The 19,832-nt window shown below is 33.2% G+C and overlaps 1 protein-coding gene across 5 annotated transcripts in view; it reads right to left on the bottom strand.

Annotated features, from left to right (window-relative positions):
- LOC149081039 (RNA-binding protein 25-like) overlaps positions 1-18,940 on the bottom strand; it is a 61,185-nt gene extending 42,245 nt beyond the window's left edge. Inside the window, exons 1-3 of one of the 5 annotated variants that reach the window (XM_089237791.1) lie at positions 18,730-18,940; positions 9,310-9,368; positions 7,574-7,657 (exon numbers count right to left, since the gene is read on the bottom strand). Coding sequence is in view for 1 of the 5 variants with exons in the window: in XM_089237789.1 (XP_089093915.1) it covers positions 9,310-9,312 (3 nt within the window). In the remaining 4 variants the exon portion in view is untranslated. The remainder of the gene's footprint in view (positions 1-7,573; positions 7,658-9,309; positions 9,369-18,729) is intronic. The other 4 variants (XM_089237790.1, XM_089237793.1, XM_089237792.1 and 1 more) reach the window with 4 other exon arrangements.
- Positions 18,941-19,832: the final 892 nt, after the last annotated feature.

Raw genomic sequence — 19,832 nt, 5'->3', positions numbered from 1 at the left:
TCCATCAGGACAGTTTAAACCGCCTCTGGTTAAAACCAATACAACCATGCTTTGCGGTTACAGAAATAACAGCAATGGTACACTAAGGCCCTCCTCACACGGGGAAACTAAAATCGAGCTCGAGTTGCTTCAACTTAAGAGTTGAGTTGACTAGAACGAGTCGAGTTGCCCGTTCTCCCTCACACGGCGCTACTAAAAAAATATTCAAAGCCCGGGAAACTGAGTAAAAACAGCACAGTCTATTAGTTTTCCTTCTTATCTTCCGGTACTATCTTGTTAACCGGGTTAGGAAAAATCGAAACAAATAAATAAGAAAAATAATTTCTATTATATGTGAAATTTCTACAGAATTTCAGCTCACAGGTAAATACAAAATTTCATTATTTAAATTGATATAATTTTGAAATGACAATAAAATGGTAAAAATTAGATAATTTTTTAGTATAATTTCATGTTTCATTCGGAAAAAAAATTCGCAATAAAATGTCTGTTTTTCCTCTATAAATGTGCCTTTCAGTACCTATATATGTTGGATTTAATATATTTTTATTGTTTATTAGTTAAAATATTGTCACGCAGAATTTTAAGTTTCATGAGATGAAACGACGAAAGCTGGTTCCCAGAGGCAAAAAATAAACTATAAGCAAAACTAGAGACAAACAACACATGAATTGCTGTTTATGTTTCAGGAAATGATTTTCCGCAAATACTCCCACACACAGATGTGCGTGTACGTGACCTAGATTACAGACATTCCAAGCAAGGGGGAAAATCAGGGACCATCCCTATGGAATACGTGCTTGTTTAAGTACATGTAAAAGTAGACAGTATTTTCTGCAGGTTCTTATCCAGGGCCGTCTTAAGAGCAACATGGGGGCTCCCAGCCATGTATTTTTTTTTTCTGAGATCCTACTTGGCAAATTCATTTGGTTATTCCTGAAATTTTTTACCAGATATAATTTTTGTAATGCTCCATCTTCTTTTGAAATCGCCCCCGCCGGAGAGTGCCCGGGTTACCACGGACCCGTCATCTAGGGGATCAGGGGGCTATTCCCCCCCCCCGGCTTTCAAAAATACACTATAAATAGTATATATACGTACATACAGTGAGTATATGTTCTTTGCCCCCCCCCCCGAAAAAAGTTGAAATGACAGTCCTGGTTTACCATTTCATTCAGTGGCGTCAGAGCCAGGGGTGCAAACTCAAGCACCCACGGTAATTTGTGGCATGGATCCGAGCACCCCAGAATTGATTAAGAAATTAAACTTTCCGATATAAAACTAAAGACGAGCACCCACAGTTTCGAAAAAAATTCCGACGCCCCTGATTTCATTATAATTTCAAAATAATATCAGTTTAAATAAAGAAATCGTGTATTTACCTGTGAACTGAAATTCTGAAGAAATTTCATTATATCCTTTCAACTGATAATTTATTATATATATACTCTGGATTGTTTTTCAATATGAGTCCAAACTCGCATGACGAAAATATGAAGGAATGCCAAAGGCAGTTTCTCTAGTTTCTTCAACAAAAGTTGGCGGCGACTAGCATGTCAGTCGCCAAGTGACCGAGTTGTGTTCGATATTTCGTTGCCAAGACGCTAATTTCCTCATGTGAGGGCATCTAGAGCGATATACGTACTGGTCTTCGGGAGATGGTTTCTCTTATCAGTTGCCGAATTTTAGTTTCCCCGTGTAAGGAGGGCCTAAGTCTACAGACCAATTTTTGTAAATTAACAGCAACTATAACTACACTTATTTATATACAATGGATAAAAGTTCAACTTTTCCTTTTTCATGAGCATGATATCTATACTTGCCAACGACTACGGAAGTTCCATAGTTTTTACAGATTTCTACCTTAAAATATGGAACTACGGAGAATCATGAAAAACTTCAGTAATTTTTTTTTTAGAAACTTTTGTTCAGATTTCTTTGAATTCTGATATCCTATCGAATATAAAATGACATCACGCAAAGACGGCATTTTCAAAAAATAAATATAAGCCAAGAGAATATCAAATTAATATAATTAATAACACCAACCAACTGATGTAAAAAGGTGTGTTTTGCACTAAAGATAACTAATTACTGCCTAGTTGTTGTTTTTTTGATAAAAAGAAATTTTCAAATTTCATTCACAGATGGCATTGTAAAAAGTATATATATAGAAACGACATCTATACAGGTATATAAAGTTTATTTTTTTATGTGCCTATGTGTCTATACAAATCTACAATTTAATACGACCAATCTGTCTAATTTTCTATGTGTACCAAACAGGTCCCAACTTAATTAATAGGGTACTTCGCCAGAGTTAGACAAATGCCTGATAAGGTCAAAAAATTGTCCAGCAACAATGACTGGAATATCTGACTACTTTTGTTACCTTGGTTCCCAAGCAATGGTTGTCACTTTTTTTAATGCTCCCAAGTATATGAAGAAAACCCGGGCAGTGCCAGATATCACTGCTAGTTCGATACAGAAAATTTCAGATTCACAATTTATTCTAAAGTTGAAGAAAATTGATTTGAATTTATAAAACAAGCCACCAGAAAAAAAAAAATTTGAGGAAGAGGACTTTTTTCAGGAATCTCCTCCCCTCCTTCCTCAGCGATGAACATTGCAACTATGGAGAGGCTTGGTTCCAAGGTTGGCATGTATAGAAATTTAAAGCTTTATAAGAAAAAAAAGAAAATACAGAGATATTTGGGTTTTTTCTCCTTGTAAGTTTGGTTTTTGAAACTTGTACATATCACTGAAAAAAATATCTTCCTGTTAGTAAAATATTGTGAAATTAAAAAAAAAAGATAAATTAATAGCAATCCACAAAGATGGTTTTGGAAATTCTTGTATTAGCAAAGTTCAACTGTATATGAATCAATTTTTCAGCTAATTTTTCTGATTCTTTCACATTCATGACATATACCCAGTAACAGACTTTTTATGGCCGCAAACAGATAAGCATACAATTAAATGACAAAACATACATTTAAATGATGAAAACCCCAAAGCAGAATATGCTGAAATCTGCAACGTATGTAGCAGAACAATCAGTGCTACTGCACAACAATCTACGAGAACTTTAAGAAAAATGTAGAAAACACTATTATGGGAATTTTTACTACAGAACATTTCCAGTCAGCCGAGTTCTCGTTGCAAAAAAATGCAAAACATTCTGCTTTGAGGGACAAAACATACAAATATGTTTAGGCTATATAAATTTAAATGAAAAGCATAAGAGGCTCCCACAGACATTTCAAAAATTGGCATGCAAATGTACTTCAACTGTGGGTAAAAGAAAAAGAATTTGGTAAAAAATATCTATATAAATGCTATCTGTCACACAAATAAAACATGATATGAAACAATTACTCTTGATGATACTGCCAAAGTTAAAGAAAAATTATTTACTTCTGCTGAATTCCACTCTCGAAATAGAAATTTCCAAAAGAAAAATAGAGAAAGTTATATGAAATGAATGCACACTGTAAAAGACCACAAATAGCATGCATTTTAATATTAACTCATGCAGAAAAAAAAGCCATCAGCCTACAAAACTGGAATTCAACTCAAATGAGCATGAGCAAAATACATTCACAAGATATAATTGAAAAGAAGAAAGCAACAAAAAATCATTAGAAATCAAATATTTCTAATACCATTTTTTCTTTAATAATAATGAAACATATTAGTAACACACAGAAGCAATAGCAGGTTTAAAATAGGTTTTGTACAACGAAGCAGGTAAGAAATTCAAAGAAAGAAAAAAAAGAGTTCATTTATTAAGCAAAAGGTATTGATGTAGATATACGTAGGAACCACATATCATAGTATATCAAATGCACTTACTATATGTACAAATCACGTCCTAAATTATATTCTTGAAATCCAACTTGAATACGTCTAATCAGATAAAAGGCTTAAAGAACAAGCCATGCATACGATTTACAATCAGGATCACTAAAGAGAATTTCCACTGTAATGTTATATGATAAAGGGCTACTCTTCAAACATAAACAAGGTGTTATTTTACATTAAATATTTTTTGATTGTAATAGATTTGTAATTATTCAAATGATAAATTTTATTGTAACAAGCTCATCTGACATGAGTTTGATTTTCTTCCTCTCAACCTATATTGATCAACTTAAATGTACATAAAGATAATTGTGACAGCATTGAATATTTTTGGTAAAATATATACCCCCCCCCCCCACCAATACATTTGTTTTTTCCTCTAAATAAATATACAGTAAAACCTTGATCATATGCAACATGACTGGAACAAAAATACGGCAGAAAAACAATTTCTGGATTGGTATGAACTATCATCTACACTAATTATAATGGAGATATATTTCAGTATTGCAAATATTCCACAAATGCAATACAATTAGGTCACTAGTTGCTTTGCAGTTGTATCATGAAGTTGTTTTAGCAACATTATTTCTTATGAATCACAATGTTTGTGCTGCTTCAACAAATTAATTCTCAATTGAAGAAACATTCAAAAGAATTTGTGGATAATTTTAATTTGTGAAGGTCTCTTCACCTTTAATTATACCTCTACTTTCATCAATAGGAAAATTTTATACCTTTGCTGTAATTTTATCAGCACTAAGGAAACCGATGTATGATGATCAAGGTAAAAAATAATCAGGTATATAAGACAACTTCTGTAATTAATCTGTAACTTTAGAAATATCAATCAGAAATACGACCACTCCAAGAGAGACACTTCTTTTTATCTGTTTTGAACACGGTTAAACTGTAAATTGACAAAATACCAATTTTGCATAAAAGAAAGTAATAAGAAATAATAACTCTCGAAAGGGGTAGCTAAAAATTGGGGACAAGACCCCACAATTTTTTCAGTGTGCAGCAAGCATGACATGCACTTGTAGCACCCCCCCCCCCCCCACAAAAAAACCTTTTTGCATACAATGGACATGAATATTCATTTTATTAAAAAATGGATTCTTTTGATCATAGTTGTTGTAGACTGAAGTGTACTAGAGATGTAACAGACGATTGCATGCATACACAAAAGTCACAATTTTACAAAAAGGAGCATCATGATTACATGACTGCTTTTGGAGACCACTTCTTTCTCACCACTTATGTGAAAGAGGCATGTAACTCAGAGCATATGAAATTATAATAAAAAAACTCAGAAATTTTCTATATGCAAGCATTCCATGCCTTTATAAATTAAGAATGTATCATGAATAAACAGAAAAAAGTTCAGTATCTCTCAGCACTAATTAGCAATTACTACAACACACAAAACTTACGTCTAGAAACAAAACTAACTGCACAAATATAAAACATGGCACATACTGAAGAATACTAATTTAAATAAAGCCAACTAAATTGGTTAATACATTAGTATATTTTACAGCAGCATGTTAGTTGTAATTGAAAATACATGCAAAACAAAAAATTAGTAAAAGCCCTCACCTTACATCACCATTAAGAGTAATTTTGTTACGTTGGAAAAACAATGTTATTGACAAAAACCACAGGAAAAAAGATTATTGGATTTTAAGAAGTTTAAAAAAGATAGGATTTTATTGCATGCGAAATACGGTCAATGTGGGAAAAAATCTGCACACAATACTTCAACATCTTGTTGGCAATATATAACTTCATTGTTTTATTTTATTTTTTTTTTGAGAGGAAATTTATAAAACTAAGCAAATGAAAGCATCAATTTTTCTTTACAAACATTAGATTGCCTTCTTGTTCAGAAAATAGGAGTTTAACTTCTCAAAGAAAACTTTTGGACTAAAAGATTTGTTTAACAAATGTTCCCTTCAAGGAAACATATTTTTTGGATTTTATGCAGAGTTCACTTTGGCAAAAAATCTAGAAAGTATCTGTTTCCTTGATAAATCGAGAAAAAAAGTCATCCTATCTCTAAAGCTTCCCTTATTTTCGAAGTTTATTTTATTCTTGTGCTTTTTTTAAGTAGCCTACTACGTACATATAAATTATGCAGAATATTAACTTATCAATACATTTGATAATTTTGATACATTTAAAAAAAAACACTTTTTCAACTAAAAATCCTCAAAGCAGAATGTACTGAAAATTGTGATGCAAGTTGCAGAACAATTTCGGGTTCAGGAAGAATTTAAGAAAAGAAACCTTTCCATGTACGAAAACACTACTATGGGAATTCTTATCACAGAACATTTTCCCTCAGTTGAGGGCTTGCTGCAGAACAATGCAAAACATTCTGCTTTGGGGCTACAAATGAGCTGCCCTAATTTTGAAATATTTTCCTATAATACTTGAGTAATTCCTCATCCGTTTTTCTATCTAAAACTTCCTTCTATAATTTTTGTGAATTTGGGAAGAAAAATGAAATCACAAACTTGAGTGCCTACATGCAAAAATTATCATGCCTTTCTACAATGAAAGAGCCAGTTCAGAAATTCAAACATACTTTCATTACATAAAACTACTGTTTTCTTTCTAAAAAACATTACATGCTTGCAAAACTATGGTATACTAACCACACTACTTCTCAAATACACACACATATTTTGTAAAAGGTTTATGGGCTGTTTGGTTGTCATGATTAAGGACATACACTCTGCAACTCACTCTCTGAAGTGGTGGACATCTTCAGAGGAATGAGAGGTTAGCTTTTCCTGGCACCTTGAAGACACATTGTCACTCAAGCGAACATTGAGACCCACAACATTGGGTATTTTGAATTGTGTATTCAGAATGAAAATGTTTCAGCATTCTGCTAATGAGAGCCACAAAAGCCCATTCATATACTTAAACACATTTATTTCCCCTTAATTTTTCATTTGCTGTGACAAAAAGAAAAGGTGTGACACAATCACATGAATAACAGCACAGCTATAATTATATATGAATCTATAGGTTGAACTGCTCAGGTAATCATTCGGAATAATTTTGGAATAAGTACCACGACTTTAAATGGAATAATTAATACTTAACATATAGACTACTCTTTCACAAGCTTTTAGAGAATGTGATACATGTTGTATTTATTAATTAAAAATACTTGAAAAAACTTTTACAGATAAAAAAATTTTAATGTGCTACAAAGGTGATGTATAGGCCTATCAAGTGAAAATGTGTAGAAAAGCTGAGGTCATATCCAATTGATAAATTAAATTCTGTCCAATGCATTTTCGTAAGAAAATACTCCCCCACCCTGAAATTCAATAGTCAAAATTTTTCAAATTAAAGCAACAGTTTATGAAAAGAATGCAAGATATGTAAATTATAATTCCATTCAAATAATGATCAAAATACCATGCCAATGCTGTATGTTGTGCCTATTTGCAAAAAAAAACTAGACGAGGGTTCGAAATCAAGATAAAAATAATAAATACAATGTTTTAGAAGCCTTGTGTTACACTGTGTGCAAGTTTATGATTGAAGAAGTGATAAAGGGTTAGGGTTAGCACAGGAAAAAGACAAACATGCATCACCAAAACCAGCCACAAAGAAAAAAAAATCCAGAAAAAAGTTTGCCTCTATTTCCGAGTTCTAGTTGACAAGAAAGACGTAACTCCCTTACCCTTACCCCAAAACTTCGTTAAAAGATGACGTGTTGCTTGAAGTGTGACAGGAACTTTTTCTTTTATCCTATTAAAGTTTCAGTCTGATTAAGGAATAAAAGAAAATTTGCATTTGGTACATATCAGAATGGCGGAAAACTGTACACATCATTTACAGAAAAATAAAAAAGCTAGCTTGTTCAAAAATGGGGACTGATATGGGGTCAAACAAAATTTTTAGAAAAAAAAAAAATCTTGAAACAATGAATTAATAAATAAAAAATTGAATTTCAATTTGAAATTTCATTTTGACTTCTGAAAAAAAAAATCACAACACAGAACATTCTTTAATAAAGTTTGAAATAAAAAAAAATTATTAATGATTAAATTATTCATGGAATCGATTCAAGCTTAATCCTGACTAAAATCCTAGAAATATATTGACTATATGAACTGATGTTTGCCTCACATTTCATTATTCAGATATAATATAAAATTGAAAGGTCACAGTCACACAAGATTTACAGGTAATTACATTCACATGTAGAGAAATGTCACAAATATCATCACTACTGATGCATAATATTTATTGCCAAATAACGAGTATTGAAAAAATAAGCACTGGTATCTCAGATTTTCAAAAATGACATGATCACAAACCTTGGGGCAAGGGTGTTCAACTTTTTAGGTAATGTGGGAACAAAAGTGATTTGATTGGGCTTGACAAATCCCATCAAGTCACCATAGCAACTAAAAAAATTGATATTTCAGCCTATATAAAAATTTCTTAGCATAGTTACTAAATTGAAGTGCACACAAGAACAACCCAAAATGTTTTATATCAGCATAGCTTCCAATATGAAAGAGGCCACCTATATCCTGGACAAGTCAAAAGAAACATTTCAAACCTGTTTTTCTCAGGTAAAAACAATTTAGCTCCTGAAAATTGTTCTGGCGCCTAGATTTTTTTAACGGTATGTCAAGCCCATCAACCACTGTTTTTTTTTTGTTTTTTTTTTTCAATATTATAATTACAACTCAGATTGTTATTTAACAAGTTTTTGGTAAAAGCGAATTTTTTTTTTCTCGGCAAAAATATATCTTAATAAAGCCATGCAATGACCCATTGGTTAAAAGGCTTTTGCTGCCGTAGAAATGAGCGATGTAATTCCCTCTCACTACTACTGAACCATACATGCACCTTGTACACATTCCTCTGTGGAATTTATGAATGAATTGTGATGTGTGTCTGAAAGGATTGTTTGTGTGGTCATGGATATATGTATCCCCAACTCATGAAAGCAAGTTCCCTTCACTGCAAACATCTATAGTGTATGTATTAATCCCACTAACTGATCTTAAATTCTAAAAACGTCAGATTTAAGCATTGGAAAAAATATTAAAAATACATTCAAGATAATTTCACTTTATCTAATGAAGGATAGAATAGCCAGAATGAATTTTTACAAAATGACATGTACAGTTTTCGTGACAGCTGCTATTGGATAAGTCCAGTAATCATATCAAGGATAATAACGATTAAAAGAAAAATATAAAATTCAAGTTTATTCATTTCGAAAAAAGTATATTTGAATCATGCTAAAAACATGAAAAAACTAGTTCATCACACATTTATTGAAAAGATTATTTAATAAATTTTATTAATTCTATATAAATTTTTAAAGGTCAACAACCAAAAGGTTTTATTTAATGAAAAGTAAGCCAAGTTTATAAATATGAAAATGTTTACACTAACCATGAAAAGTGATTGTTCCGGATTCTAACGCTCAAAACCAGCCTATTGGCATCTTTTGGCTGCATTGCAGAAAAATAGATGGAAAAAAGAAAGGTTATATAGTGAATTGATAAATTAATGATAAACATCTCGCATTTCACAAGGAATCAGTGTTTTGAAAATGAACTTTCTAAATTAACCCTTGAATACCATCATCATGAGCTTAATAGCCATCTCTATCCTCCTCTGATAATTATTGGATTATCCTCTGATAATATTGGCTTTCTTAGATGAAACTCAAAATGACGTATAGATGGCGATCTGCTTTCCCGATGCTAGAGGCATGAATGCACAAATTTTCACTTTTTTTAATAATCTAATATATATATTTTTTATAATCATCTATCACCTTATTTTTCTAATTTTTGCCTAAAATGTAAATTTATATCCCTATTAAAACACGTTACAGAACATAAAAAAAAAATAACTTCCACAGAGTAACATGGGTGGAGTAAACATTCCATAATTTCCCATGTTCTGTTTTTTCAAAGGACATTGCACATTCGTCCTTCTAGCATGAGGTGGGAATGTTTATTATTATTATAATCATTTCCCTCACCTGACAGGTTTGCCTGTACTGTATGGGATGAATGTACATAGCATGGTGTAGCTGTAGAGTGTCTACCTGAAATCATTAGTGTTTCATGACAATGAGTACAAACCCAGAGATTAAAAATCGCTTTCCAGTCACCTTGTAGGGCAGTTTGTTTGTTCATAAGGCTTCAAATTCTGTGTTTGTATGTGCTTTTTTTTTTATTGTATCAAATTTGCTATGCCCGAGTCTGATCGTCATCTTTCATAAAAGAGAACTGAAAAAGAAAATTCCCTTCGCTTACAGAGAAAGAAGCACATCTCCGATTATTTGAGCAGTCAAAAGGTTCAGTTACTAGTAAATCTACATTGTGAAGGAAAACCTATTAAACATAAAATACATCTAAATGTAGAGACGTGAGAATATTCTCCTGGATATAAAAATTGACAAATAATGGAAAATATTAATTTTCTTTTAAATAATGAATATTTGTTTATCAATTTTGTTTATATTATGAAATATAGGCTAAATCAGTTTTCATTGCCTAAAACATTTTTTTTAAAACTAGAGATGTGAGGTGAGAATATTCTCCTGGATGTAAAAATTGGAGAATAATCAAGAATATTCATTTTTCTTTTTAATAATTTAAATTTTTTCACTAATTTTGTTTATATTGTGAAATATAAATCAGTTTTCATTGCCTGAAACATTTACAACAAAACAATTTTTGGTATAATCACCCCCCACTGACAACTGGTCATGATTGAGAGGTTTTAAAAGTTTGGTTATAAAAATTTTAGAAACCATTAGATTAAAACCTTAAAAAATTATTTTAAAATTAGATAAATTTTCAGAAATAAGTTCAAAACAAAAGAAATTAAATCAAAGTTGATTGATAAAGGAAGCTATTCTTATATAATCACCTTCATTCTAAGATACAGAACTGTTGTTTTTTTTCAATGCACATACATTTAAATTCTATATATATCCCTCATATTTCTTTAAAAGTTGTGAAATTCAGTCACGTTGATTAAATTTTCTCTTGCTTTCAAGCTTCAATATTGTGGCTACAAACTTCAATATTCCCGTCGAGGAGAAAGATGGGAACAAAGAATATTCTCTCAAACAACTACTATTATAAATTACTAGAGAATATTCTTATCAAAAATATTATTCTCAAGTTATTTATAGCGTTTATTTATTATAATACATGTTATTACAAATATTCTTGAGAATAATCAAGAATATGGAAGGACTTATAAATAACTGAAGAATATTCACAGAGGAAAATATTCTCTGGAAGGACTATTATAACTTGAGAATAATTCTTATTATTTTTGATAAGAGAATATTCCCAGTAGTTTGTAAAAATAGTCCTTCCAGAGAATATTCTCAGCAATATTATATATAACTATATTATAAATAAGAGTAGAATATTCTCATCAAGAATTTATAAGAATATTCTCAAGTTATTTATAATAATAGTCCTTCCAGAGAATATTCTCAAATATTCTTTTTTCAATGAGAATATTCTCAAATATTCTTTTTTCAATGAGAATATTCTCCTAAAGATTATTTTCGAGAATTTTACATCTATCTAAATGCTTATAGAATTTAATTTCAAGTTCTTTGCCTTAATGGTTTTTTACAGGGGTGCTTAAAACTAGCCACTAACATAATTTAATAACCCACTGCAGCCTATCCAAATGGTTTAATGGGTTGTTAACAAAATAAAGTTTTTTTTTCACTTTAAATGACAATGATTTTAACCCAAAAACCAAAATCATGACTTTCTATGTAGCTAACCAACTTTGTTGGTTTTTGATACAGCATTCACGAGAGGCACCTGTACAACAGCACCTATCACACCTTATAGAAATAAAAACATGATTGTGGAGTGAAAACATCAACAGCTAGTATGTAAAAAATTAATGAAAGTATGGTGCGTATAGCCTGAGAGAAGATTATTCCAACAAGAAAAATGAAGGTAACATATATGATAAAAATGAGACAAAGAAAATAAGCAGTGCTTACATATTATGCCACAGACCATTCTTGAGTTGGTGCAGATTCTCTAAATTTGTGGAAGTATGGTTTTTAATGTATAAGGGGTAGGGGGGGGATAAGGTCCCAACTAGAATAAACACATACACCCTGTTAAATTGTTATAAAAAAACCTGAACACCACTAGTATCAACACTGCAGCCATTCACTTTTCATAAGACTATGTCATACTTGTTATCAACTCAGATTATTATCAGTTCTGAGAGCTGATAAGTTGATAAAACTCTGCTGATTAGTTGCTTCCAGATTTGGAAGACAAATGGCAGTAATTCTCACACACATAAAACGCATACATTAAAAATAATAATCATTACAGGTCAGTGCAACTGCCTATTTTCAATAAAAAAACCAGTCAAGCTTTTTAGGAGTGATTTGGCAGTTTAACAAAAAGCCACTGCTCAAAATTACAATAAAAAAAATACCACGCTACCGTCAAAAGCACACTAAATTGGGTGGTTAAACATCCAAAAAATTGACCTGTTATCATCTTTACATTGGATACACAACACTTTCTAGCATGCACCAATTCATTAGAAATTGCTCAAAAAAATATGACATTAGGGTACACAGTTTAGCAGTAGGTCTGAAAATCATGTTCGGCCCACAGGACATCTATGACATGCTAACGCTATTGTAGGCCATCTAGAATTTGAATCACTTCAACTCAAATGTTTTTCACTATTCAGCAACAAGCCCTCAACTGACTCCAATGTTCTGCAGTAAAAATTCCCAAAATTGTTTTTAGAATTTTCTTAAAATGTTATTCCAGATTGTTCTGCAACAGTACTGATTATTCTGCAACATATATCACAGTTTTTGACATATTCTGCTTTGAGGTACTAAAATAACAGGAAAAGCTATAGTATAATATTTTCTTTGTTGATTTTCTTTCTGAACTGTTGTTTTTTCCCAGTTGGATACTTTTTTTCTGTCCGCTATTTTCTTTGGCTTGTAGGTTTACTATTTCCTTTCTTATTTACACTGTTGGTATGTTTTGTCATCCTTAAAGTGAAGCCATTCACAGGTGGAACTAACTTCAAGTTTTTTGGAGCAGTGTTTGAATCATCTAAGACAGGAGTTCTCAAACTTTTTTTACTCGCTGCGCCTCTTTCTCTATTCAATACTTATGCGCAAGCTCCAATGGCTCCCCAGAGCTGTTTAACAGAGAATATTTTCAAAAAACGTTTTTCAGGGTCACCACTCCATGGCACCCTTGACAAAGGTTAGAGGCGCACAGTTTCAGAACCCCTGATCTAATCTTTTTTGGTACTTGTATACCACTCCATGGCGCCCTTGACAAAGGTTAGAGGTGCACAGTTTCAGAACACCTGATCTAAGCTTTTTTGGTACTTGTACATTACGCCATCAATCATATTATGTTGCCAAACGGTGTGATTTAACACAAATAATGAATGGATAATGCAATTTTTTTATGGCGGCTTGCAGAGGGGCGTGCTGATCTGCCACAATATGCAGCAAAAATATGATCCCACAGCCCTCCAAGGATATCAAGATGCTAACTAACGCCTTTGAGTATAAGTAAACCTAAAATTGGCCATCTCCCAGCATTGGGTGTACCTTATCCCCCCCCCCTTATATATTAAAAACCATACTTCCACAAATTTAGAGAATCTGCGCCAACTCAAGAATGGTCTGTGGCATAATACGTAAGCACTGCTTATTTTCTTTGTCTCATTTTTATCATATATGTTACCTTTTTCTTGTTGGAATAATCTTCTCTCAGGCTATACACACCATACTTTCATTAATTTTTTTACATACTAGCTGTTGATGTTTTCACTCCACAATCATGTTTTTATTTCTAACCCAGAGAATTCTAGACCCATTTTATATCAAGTGGGACTGTTACATTAGTTATATAGTTTTCATTCCCCATAGAAACAGCTTACTCAGATTATGAGGTGCCTAGGAGTACGCAAAAGGGTAGGATATGTAATAATGCATCAAGTCATGATTTATTACTGGGGGTCTCAGCTCTTCGACCTGAACGCCCTTTCCTTGGTCAAGCCACCAATACTTAAAAAAATATTTATGGGAGAAAAAATTACAAAAGATCAAATTTTACAAAAATATCAAATTTGATGCTATTTCAAGACATCAATGTGTCGTATTCTTCACACCTGTGTTTGCTAATATGTGTGTGGATGTGTGATTCATGCATGAAAATTCAATTTCACTCCCCATCCTAAATTTCGTTCAGGAACAAAAATACTCTTGAATTAAATCCTCCTAAATTTTAGATACTTTTTTAATAGTTATTTCTCTGATAACAAAGTACCATTCAATTTATAAAAATACCCCTTACAATTTTGAAGGGGAGTGAAATTACTTTTAAAATTTTTATCGGATAACACTGCTTTGCACATAGGCTAAGCTAACGTTCAAGAATTCAGAGATATGTTTTGTTATGACAGGACAGATTATTTTAAACATGCCACCAGAGGCTTTACAGCATAGCTTGTGATCTTTGCAAATGTTGCCGCCCTTCTTCCATTTTAATTCTTTTCTTCATCACCAATTCCTCAAATTTACTGCCTCTGGACCCCATTTCCGAACTCTATAGGTCCTCTTTTTTATCATTCACATTGCGTGCACACTCTCTCTAGGTTGATCATTTAGTCATTCACATGCTTACTCTTTATTTTATTCTTTTGATTGCTTGCTGACCTGGTCCTTTGCTCTCTAGATCACTCTTTTGGTCTCGGACATGCTTATATAACCTACTCCAGTGTTTCTCAACCTTTCTGACCCCAGGACCAGTAGAATGCCTGAAACACTTTTTAGGCACCACTTGTTCCATATTAAAGGAATTCTTTTGATTTTGGTTCCAATTTAAAAAAAAATATTGGATTTGTAAAATCGAATACACAGTGTTTTCATAATATTTAAATTATACTACGATAATTATGACAATAAATTCATCTCACATATTTTTCATTTTCAGCAATTTCAATAACAATTAGTGCTTGTGTCTATTTCTGGTAACATTTTTGATGACAACTGGCAATGCCACATATTCTACCCTATTTAAGATCACAGTTTAACATTTTTCTCAATGAAATATGGTCATCAGATCATTTGAATATTTTCCCCTCGTCGAATACATTTTTGTTTGCTACAATTTGTAGCAGTTGTTCCTCCTCCATGCAAATATAAAATTGAATTTTTTGACCAAAGAGCGGCGTGCAGTTTAAATAGCCTTCAGAAAGTCACCAAATGAGGAACCTTGGAAACATTTGCACTTTCTTTGATTTAATCAAAAGAGGTTTGGGTGCAACAAGGTGACAATAATGACGACTCGCACAGATGGGCCTGGCTATCATCTATTGATTCACAAATATTACAATATATTTGCATTGCGGTAAGCCACCGTATTTCTTATTCAATTTTTCATTATTTATATTCAGGGGTGAGAGGTCATGACAAAGTAAAAGCAAAATCACTTCTATGGTTATAGCTGCAGCAATTTTACTATTTTTCCTCTTATGTCTTATTTGCATATTGACATGCACGTATGTGTTAGCGATTAAGCAAAACGTTTTCTGCACTATTGCATTGTTGAACATGGTTCATTTCACTTTCATCACATGTTGCTGCATATTCTGCTCACAATCATGTTTCAACACTGATTTGTTTTTCATTATTGACTGTTAAATTGCTTCTGTTGGGTTGAGGTTTAGCAACTTCAAAGTGCAAATTTTTTTTTTTTTTTGGTGAATTTTAATTTCACATTTTTTTAATTTGACATTCCTTGAATTTTGTGTGGATTATTGGTTATTACACGTGTGTGCCTGTGTCGTGGGAGAAAGAAGATGAAAAAAAAACAAGTGAGCGGTAAAGAAAAGTTTTTATTCCCCTTTGTTATGCCTTGGGTTACAATAGTATTGCAATTCGAGGTCTTGGCAACAAGTGGGTGCCGATAAGGGTAGTTAGACTTTATTTTCACCAATTAAATTTAGTAATACCCCAGATTTAGTCCCATAAAATTGTAATACTTGACATTTTCCACGATGATGTATGCTGAACCCAAATATGAAGGTATAATTTTTATTGGAACCATCAAGCTTATATTACTGGAGGGGGCATCCAGCCGCCACAATGGCAGCGATATCGAATGCAAGCAAATCACGTGACTCTGTGAAAACAGTTCATGCTGTAAAAAAAATTATCACTTTCATTAATTCTAGAATTATTTTTCATTTATTCTTGAATGACCTATTAATTCTGGAATTATCACTTCCAATTATTTTGGAATTATCACTTCATTAATGCTGAAATTACCTTTCATTGATTTTGGAATTATCTCTTTCATTAGTTGTAGACTAATGTCTTTCAATGCTGAAATTTATCTTATCCTTTAATTTTAGAATTATCACTTTCACCAACACCGCAATTCTCTTTTATTAATTCTGGAATCATCTCTCATTAATTCTGGAATTATATCTTTTATTAATTTTGGAATTCTCATCAATGCTGAATCGATTGTTGTTAAGTCATTGTTTTTTTTATAAATTGTTTGGGGCATAACATGCCATATATTGCAAACAGAATGCGCAGTATTTATATACTGCGAAAGATCGCAGAGAACGTTCGAAGAACTTGGTTATTGCAGTGGATGTGTTGCAAGAAAGCCATGCTACGGGTGCGCTTGAGGAACAGGGAAGAAAGTTAGGACCCAGTTGGTCACGTGATCATCGTTTCTGCTCTGAGTGCCATAGCCCTGTCTTTCTCGTTAGCCCCGCTCTCCAATAATATAAGCTAGATGGAGGCTTGATTTATGTACTGCTGGAGCTGCCATCTAATCTTGAAATTTCAGGCAACTCATGTGATGATGAAAAAATAGAGAGAGAGAATTTTTTATGAGACAAAAATTTTTGTAACAAAATTCGTACATTTGCAATAATCGATTTTTACAATTACTCAAATTATCACTTTCACCAACACCGCAATTCTCTTATTAATTCTGGAATCTCTCATTAATTCTGGAATTATATCTTTTATTAATTTTGGAATTCTCATCAATGCTGAAATTATTTCTTTCATTTATTGTTTTAAATTCCTGTGGATGCCATAAGAAAATAGCGGGGGATTGTGTGTGTTTTCACTAAGTCATGTGATCTTCCAAAGAATGATGTTGGAGGAGACCATTCTCAACACTGCCAAGGCGGAGACCGCTGAAGTCATATTCTCTCCAGTAATATAAGCTCAATGATTGAAACCCAATTACAATGTACAACGGTTAAATCATTTTTCATTCAATTACAATTAAGTTTTGCACAAAGGATACATATACGAATTCAACATTTATTTGGTTTACAGCAAAAAACTAGCAGTGACGTCACACACTTGCCAGATCCCATAGAGATACATGACAATGGACGTTTATTCCTTGTATATTAGAAACTAGCAATTTTCATATTACAAATTCAATGCTAGGGCTAACAGTGGATGCTAAAGACGTCCTAATTTAATATATCAATTTTTCAACATCGCTAATGCACATGAATTCTGTCTCAGAATCCCCAAAAGCAGAATGTTTTGCATTGTTCTGCAACAAGCCCTTGGCTGACTGGAAATGTTCTGCGATAAAAAATTCCCATAATAGCATTTTCAACACTAATTGTTCTGCGACATACATCACAGTTTTTGACACATCCTGCTTTAGGGGCTCAGAAGAGACTCCACTTCTTGTTCAGCCATACACAGAATAAACGTCCAGCTCTGTATCCTACTTTACTGCACACCAACTCCGGTCATATATTGCCATACGGCAATGTCCAACCAGTGGAGTCGGTTGAGAAATGAAGGCTCCATCCATCGGTGGTCACCCTAGGCTCGGTGGGTAAAGAACTTGCTTCTGATGTTCTATGCCTGGATTCGAACCCATGGATCTTGATGGTAACCTTCATAGTGGAAGACGAGCATCTTTACCCCTGTGCCACTCAAGCACAGCTCTGTATCCACAGCATTTTATTAGAATTCATTTTGTCAAGTCTACCTGCGGCCCATTCAAACCATTGTCACAGACCATAGGTTGAGAAACACTGGCCTACTCTTTTGGTCACTCACATAGTTGTGTTTTAGCCACTCACATGCTTGCATACTGCATGGATCACTCTTTTGGTCGCTCACATGCTTACATACCATCTGGGTCTTCCCATCCTGCCCACCGACCAGCCTATCATTCTTTAGAAACAATACACAATACAATACAATAACAATTATACAGGGCTCTCGGAAATTCTTTAGAAATATAACATGTATTGAGAGAAGTGGGTCTATTTCACCGCCTTTCTCCAAGTCTTCCTTGTGTGACCACTCATTCCCACCCTGGGCGGATTTCTATTCCCCTAAACCCCCCCCCCCCTTACCCCCACGTAAATAAGATCCCGCACGCCGACCACCTATTCAGTCGATCCAATTATCACATGCATGTGCAATATGGGTATGCCGTACGCAACTAAACAATCTACATCTCCACACACAGTTAAAATAATACAAATACAAAGCAATTAACTATAATCTAAATACCAGCCTCACCATATTTTTTTTTTATTCAATTAAGAATAGCCTCAAACACGCCACTATCACCACATAACCATGAATTAACGGATGGATCTCAATAATGATAATTATTTGAGAGGAACTTCAATGAAATTAAATAGTTTTAAGAGTTTTTATTGCCTGAGCGCGCAACATTGATCGATTAGAGAGGGGGGGGGGAAGCATTATTTCAGCCATCTTGGAAGAAAAAAACCACTTACTTGCTAAACAAATGGCGATGTCCAATTCAATTAACAAAACAAAAAAGAAACCACGAGAGGTTTTCTTTAATCAATTAAAATGTTTCGATATTTGCTATCAAATATTGATTATTATCCCTTAAATATTAACTTTAAATATCGGGATAATAATTTCCATACACACGCACACTAGGTAACCTCACGAACACGTATAATAGCTTCAGCTAGGATTGGTTGATGTTGATGGTTGTCCAGTCTTTAGTAGTGGTAGTCGAAGACGGCAGAAGACGTTGATATGGAGACCATATTTAGTCTGGATTAATATCGGAATTCCAAAAAATGCGGGACATCGTGAGGAACCAGAAATTTTAGCCTTTCCGAAAAGCTAAAGCTTCAAAAAAAAAAAAAAGGCTAAGAAGGTTTGCCAAAATGATCCCATAACTACGAAAACAGACACTGAGCTTCACGAAAATTGCCCCTCACGTTCAGACTTTTGACACTCGATCTGTATTTGAAGTATCGGTGATAAATCTTAAAAACTGATTTTCTGGTTCACATTTCATAAACAGAGAAAGACAAATGTGCATTTTTTATAGTTTTTTTTTCCTTCAATTCTTAAGGAAAAAAATCCGGCACGTAAGAGGAATAAATATTCACACAGTGCACATGATGCAGCACATTTGTACAAAGAAAGACGAAAAAAGGGAAGAATGCCGCCGAAATAAACGGTGGAAATTTGAGTTCATAAGGTTTCAATGAAGCTTCGTGATGATGAAAAAAAAAAGAGGTACAGAAAACAGAGGGAGCGCTGGAATGAATTTAATCCATTTGCGTTGAGACGAGGTTACTCGTCCCTGATCGTTAAGGGGTTAAATTTGAACCAACAAAGGGCAGTGCAGAGAATGCAATAAATTTCGTTCACAAATAAAAGCTTGTTCACTCAAAGACATGGCTGCAGCTCAATAGTTCGTTAGCCACAGAAAGCTCAAATTTTTGGTGCCCTCAGGTAATGTTGAAGGAGACGTTAAAGGAGGAATTCAGCACTTTCTCTGGTCCAGTGCCCATCTACTCCCCGTTACTTGTGGCCCTGCTTACCAACATGAAAATAATGTGTGTACAATTTA

The sequence above is a fragment of the Pholcus phalangioides genome, unplaced genomic scaffold, assembly GCF_987345545.1.
Source record: "Pholcus phalangioides strain wild (caught in Gottingen) unplaced genomic scaffold, Ppha-v1.0 ptg000010l_1, whole genome shotgun sequence".
Classification (NCBI taxonomy): Eukaryota; Metazoa; Arthropoda; class Arachnida; order Araneae; family Pholcidae; genus Pholcus; species Pholcus phalangioides.
Note: the sequence above shows the minus strand (reverse complement) of the source record. Positions and strands in the feature narration are given on the sequence as shown.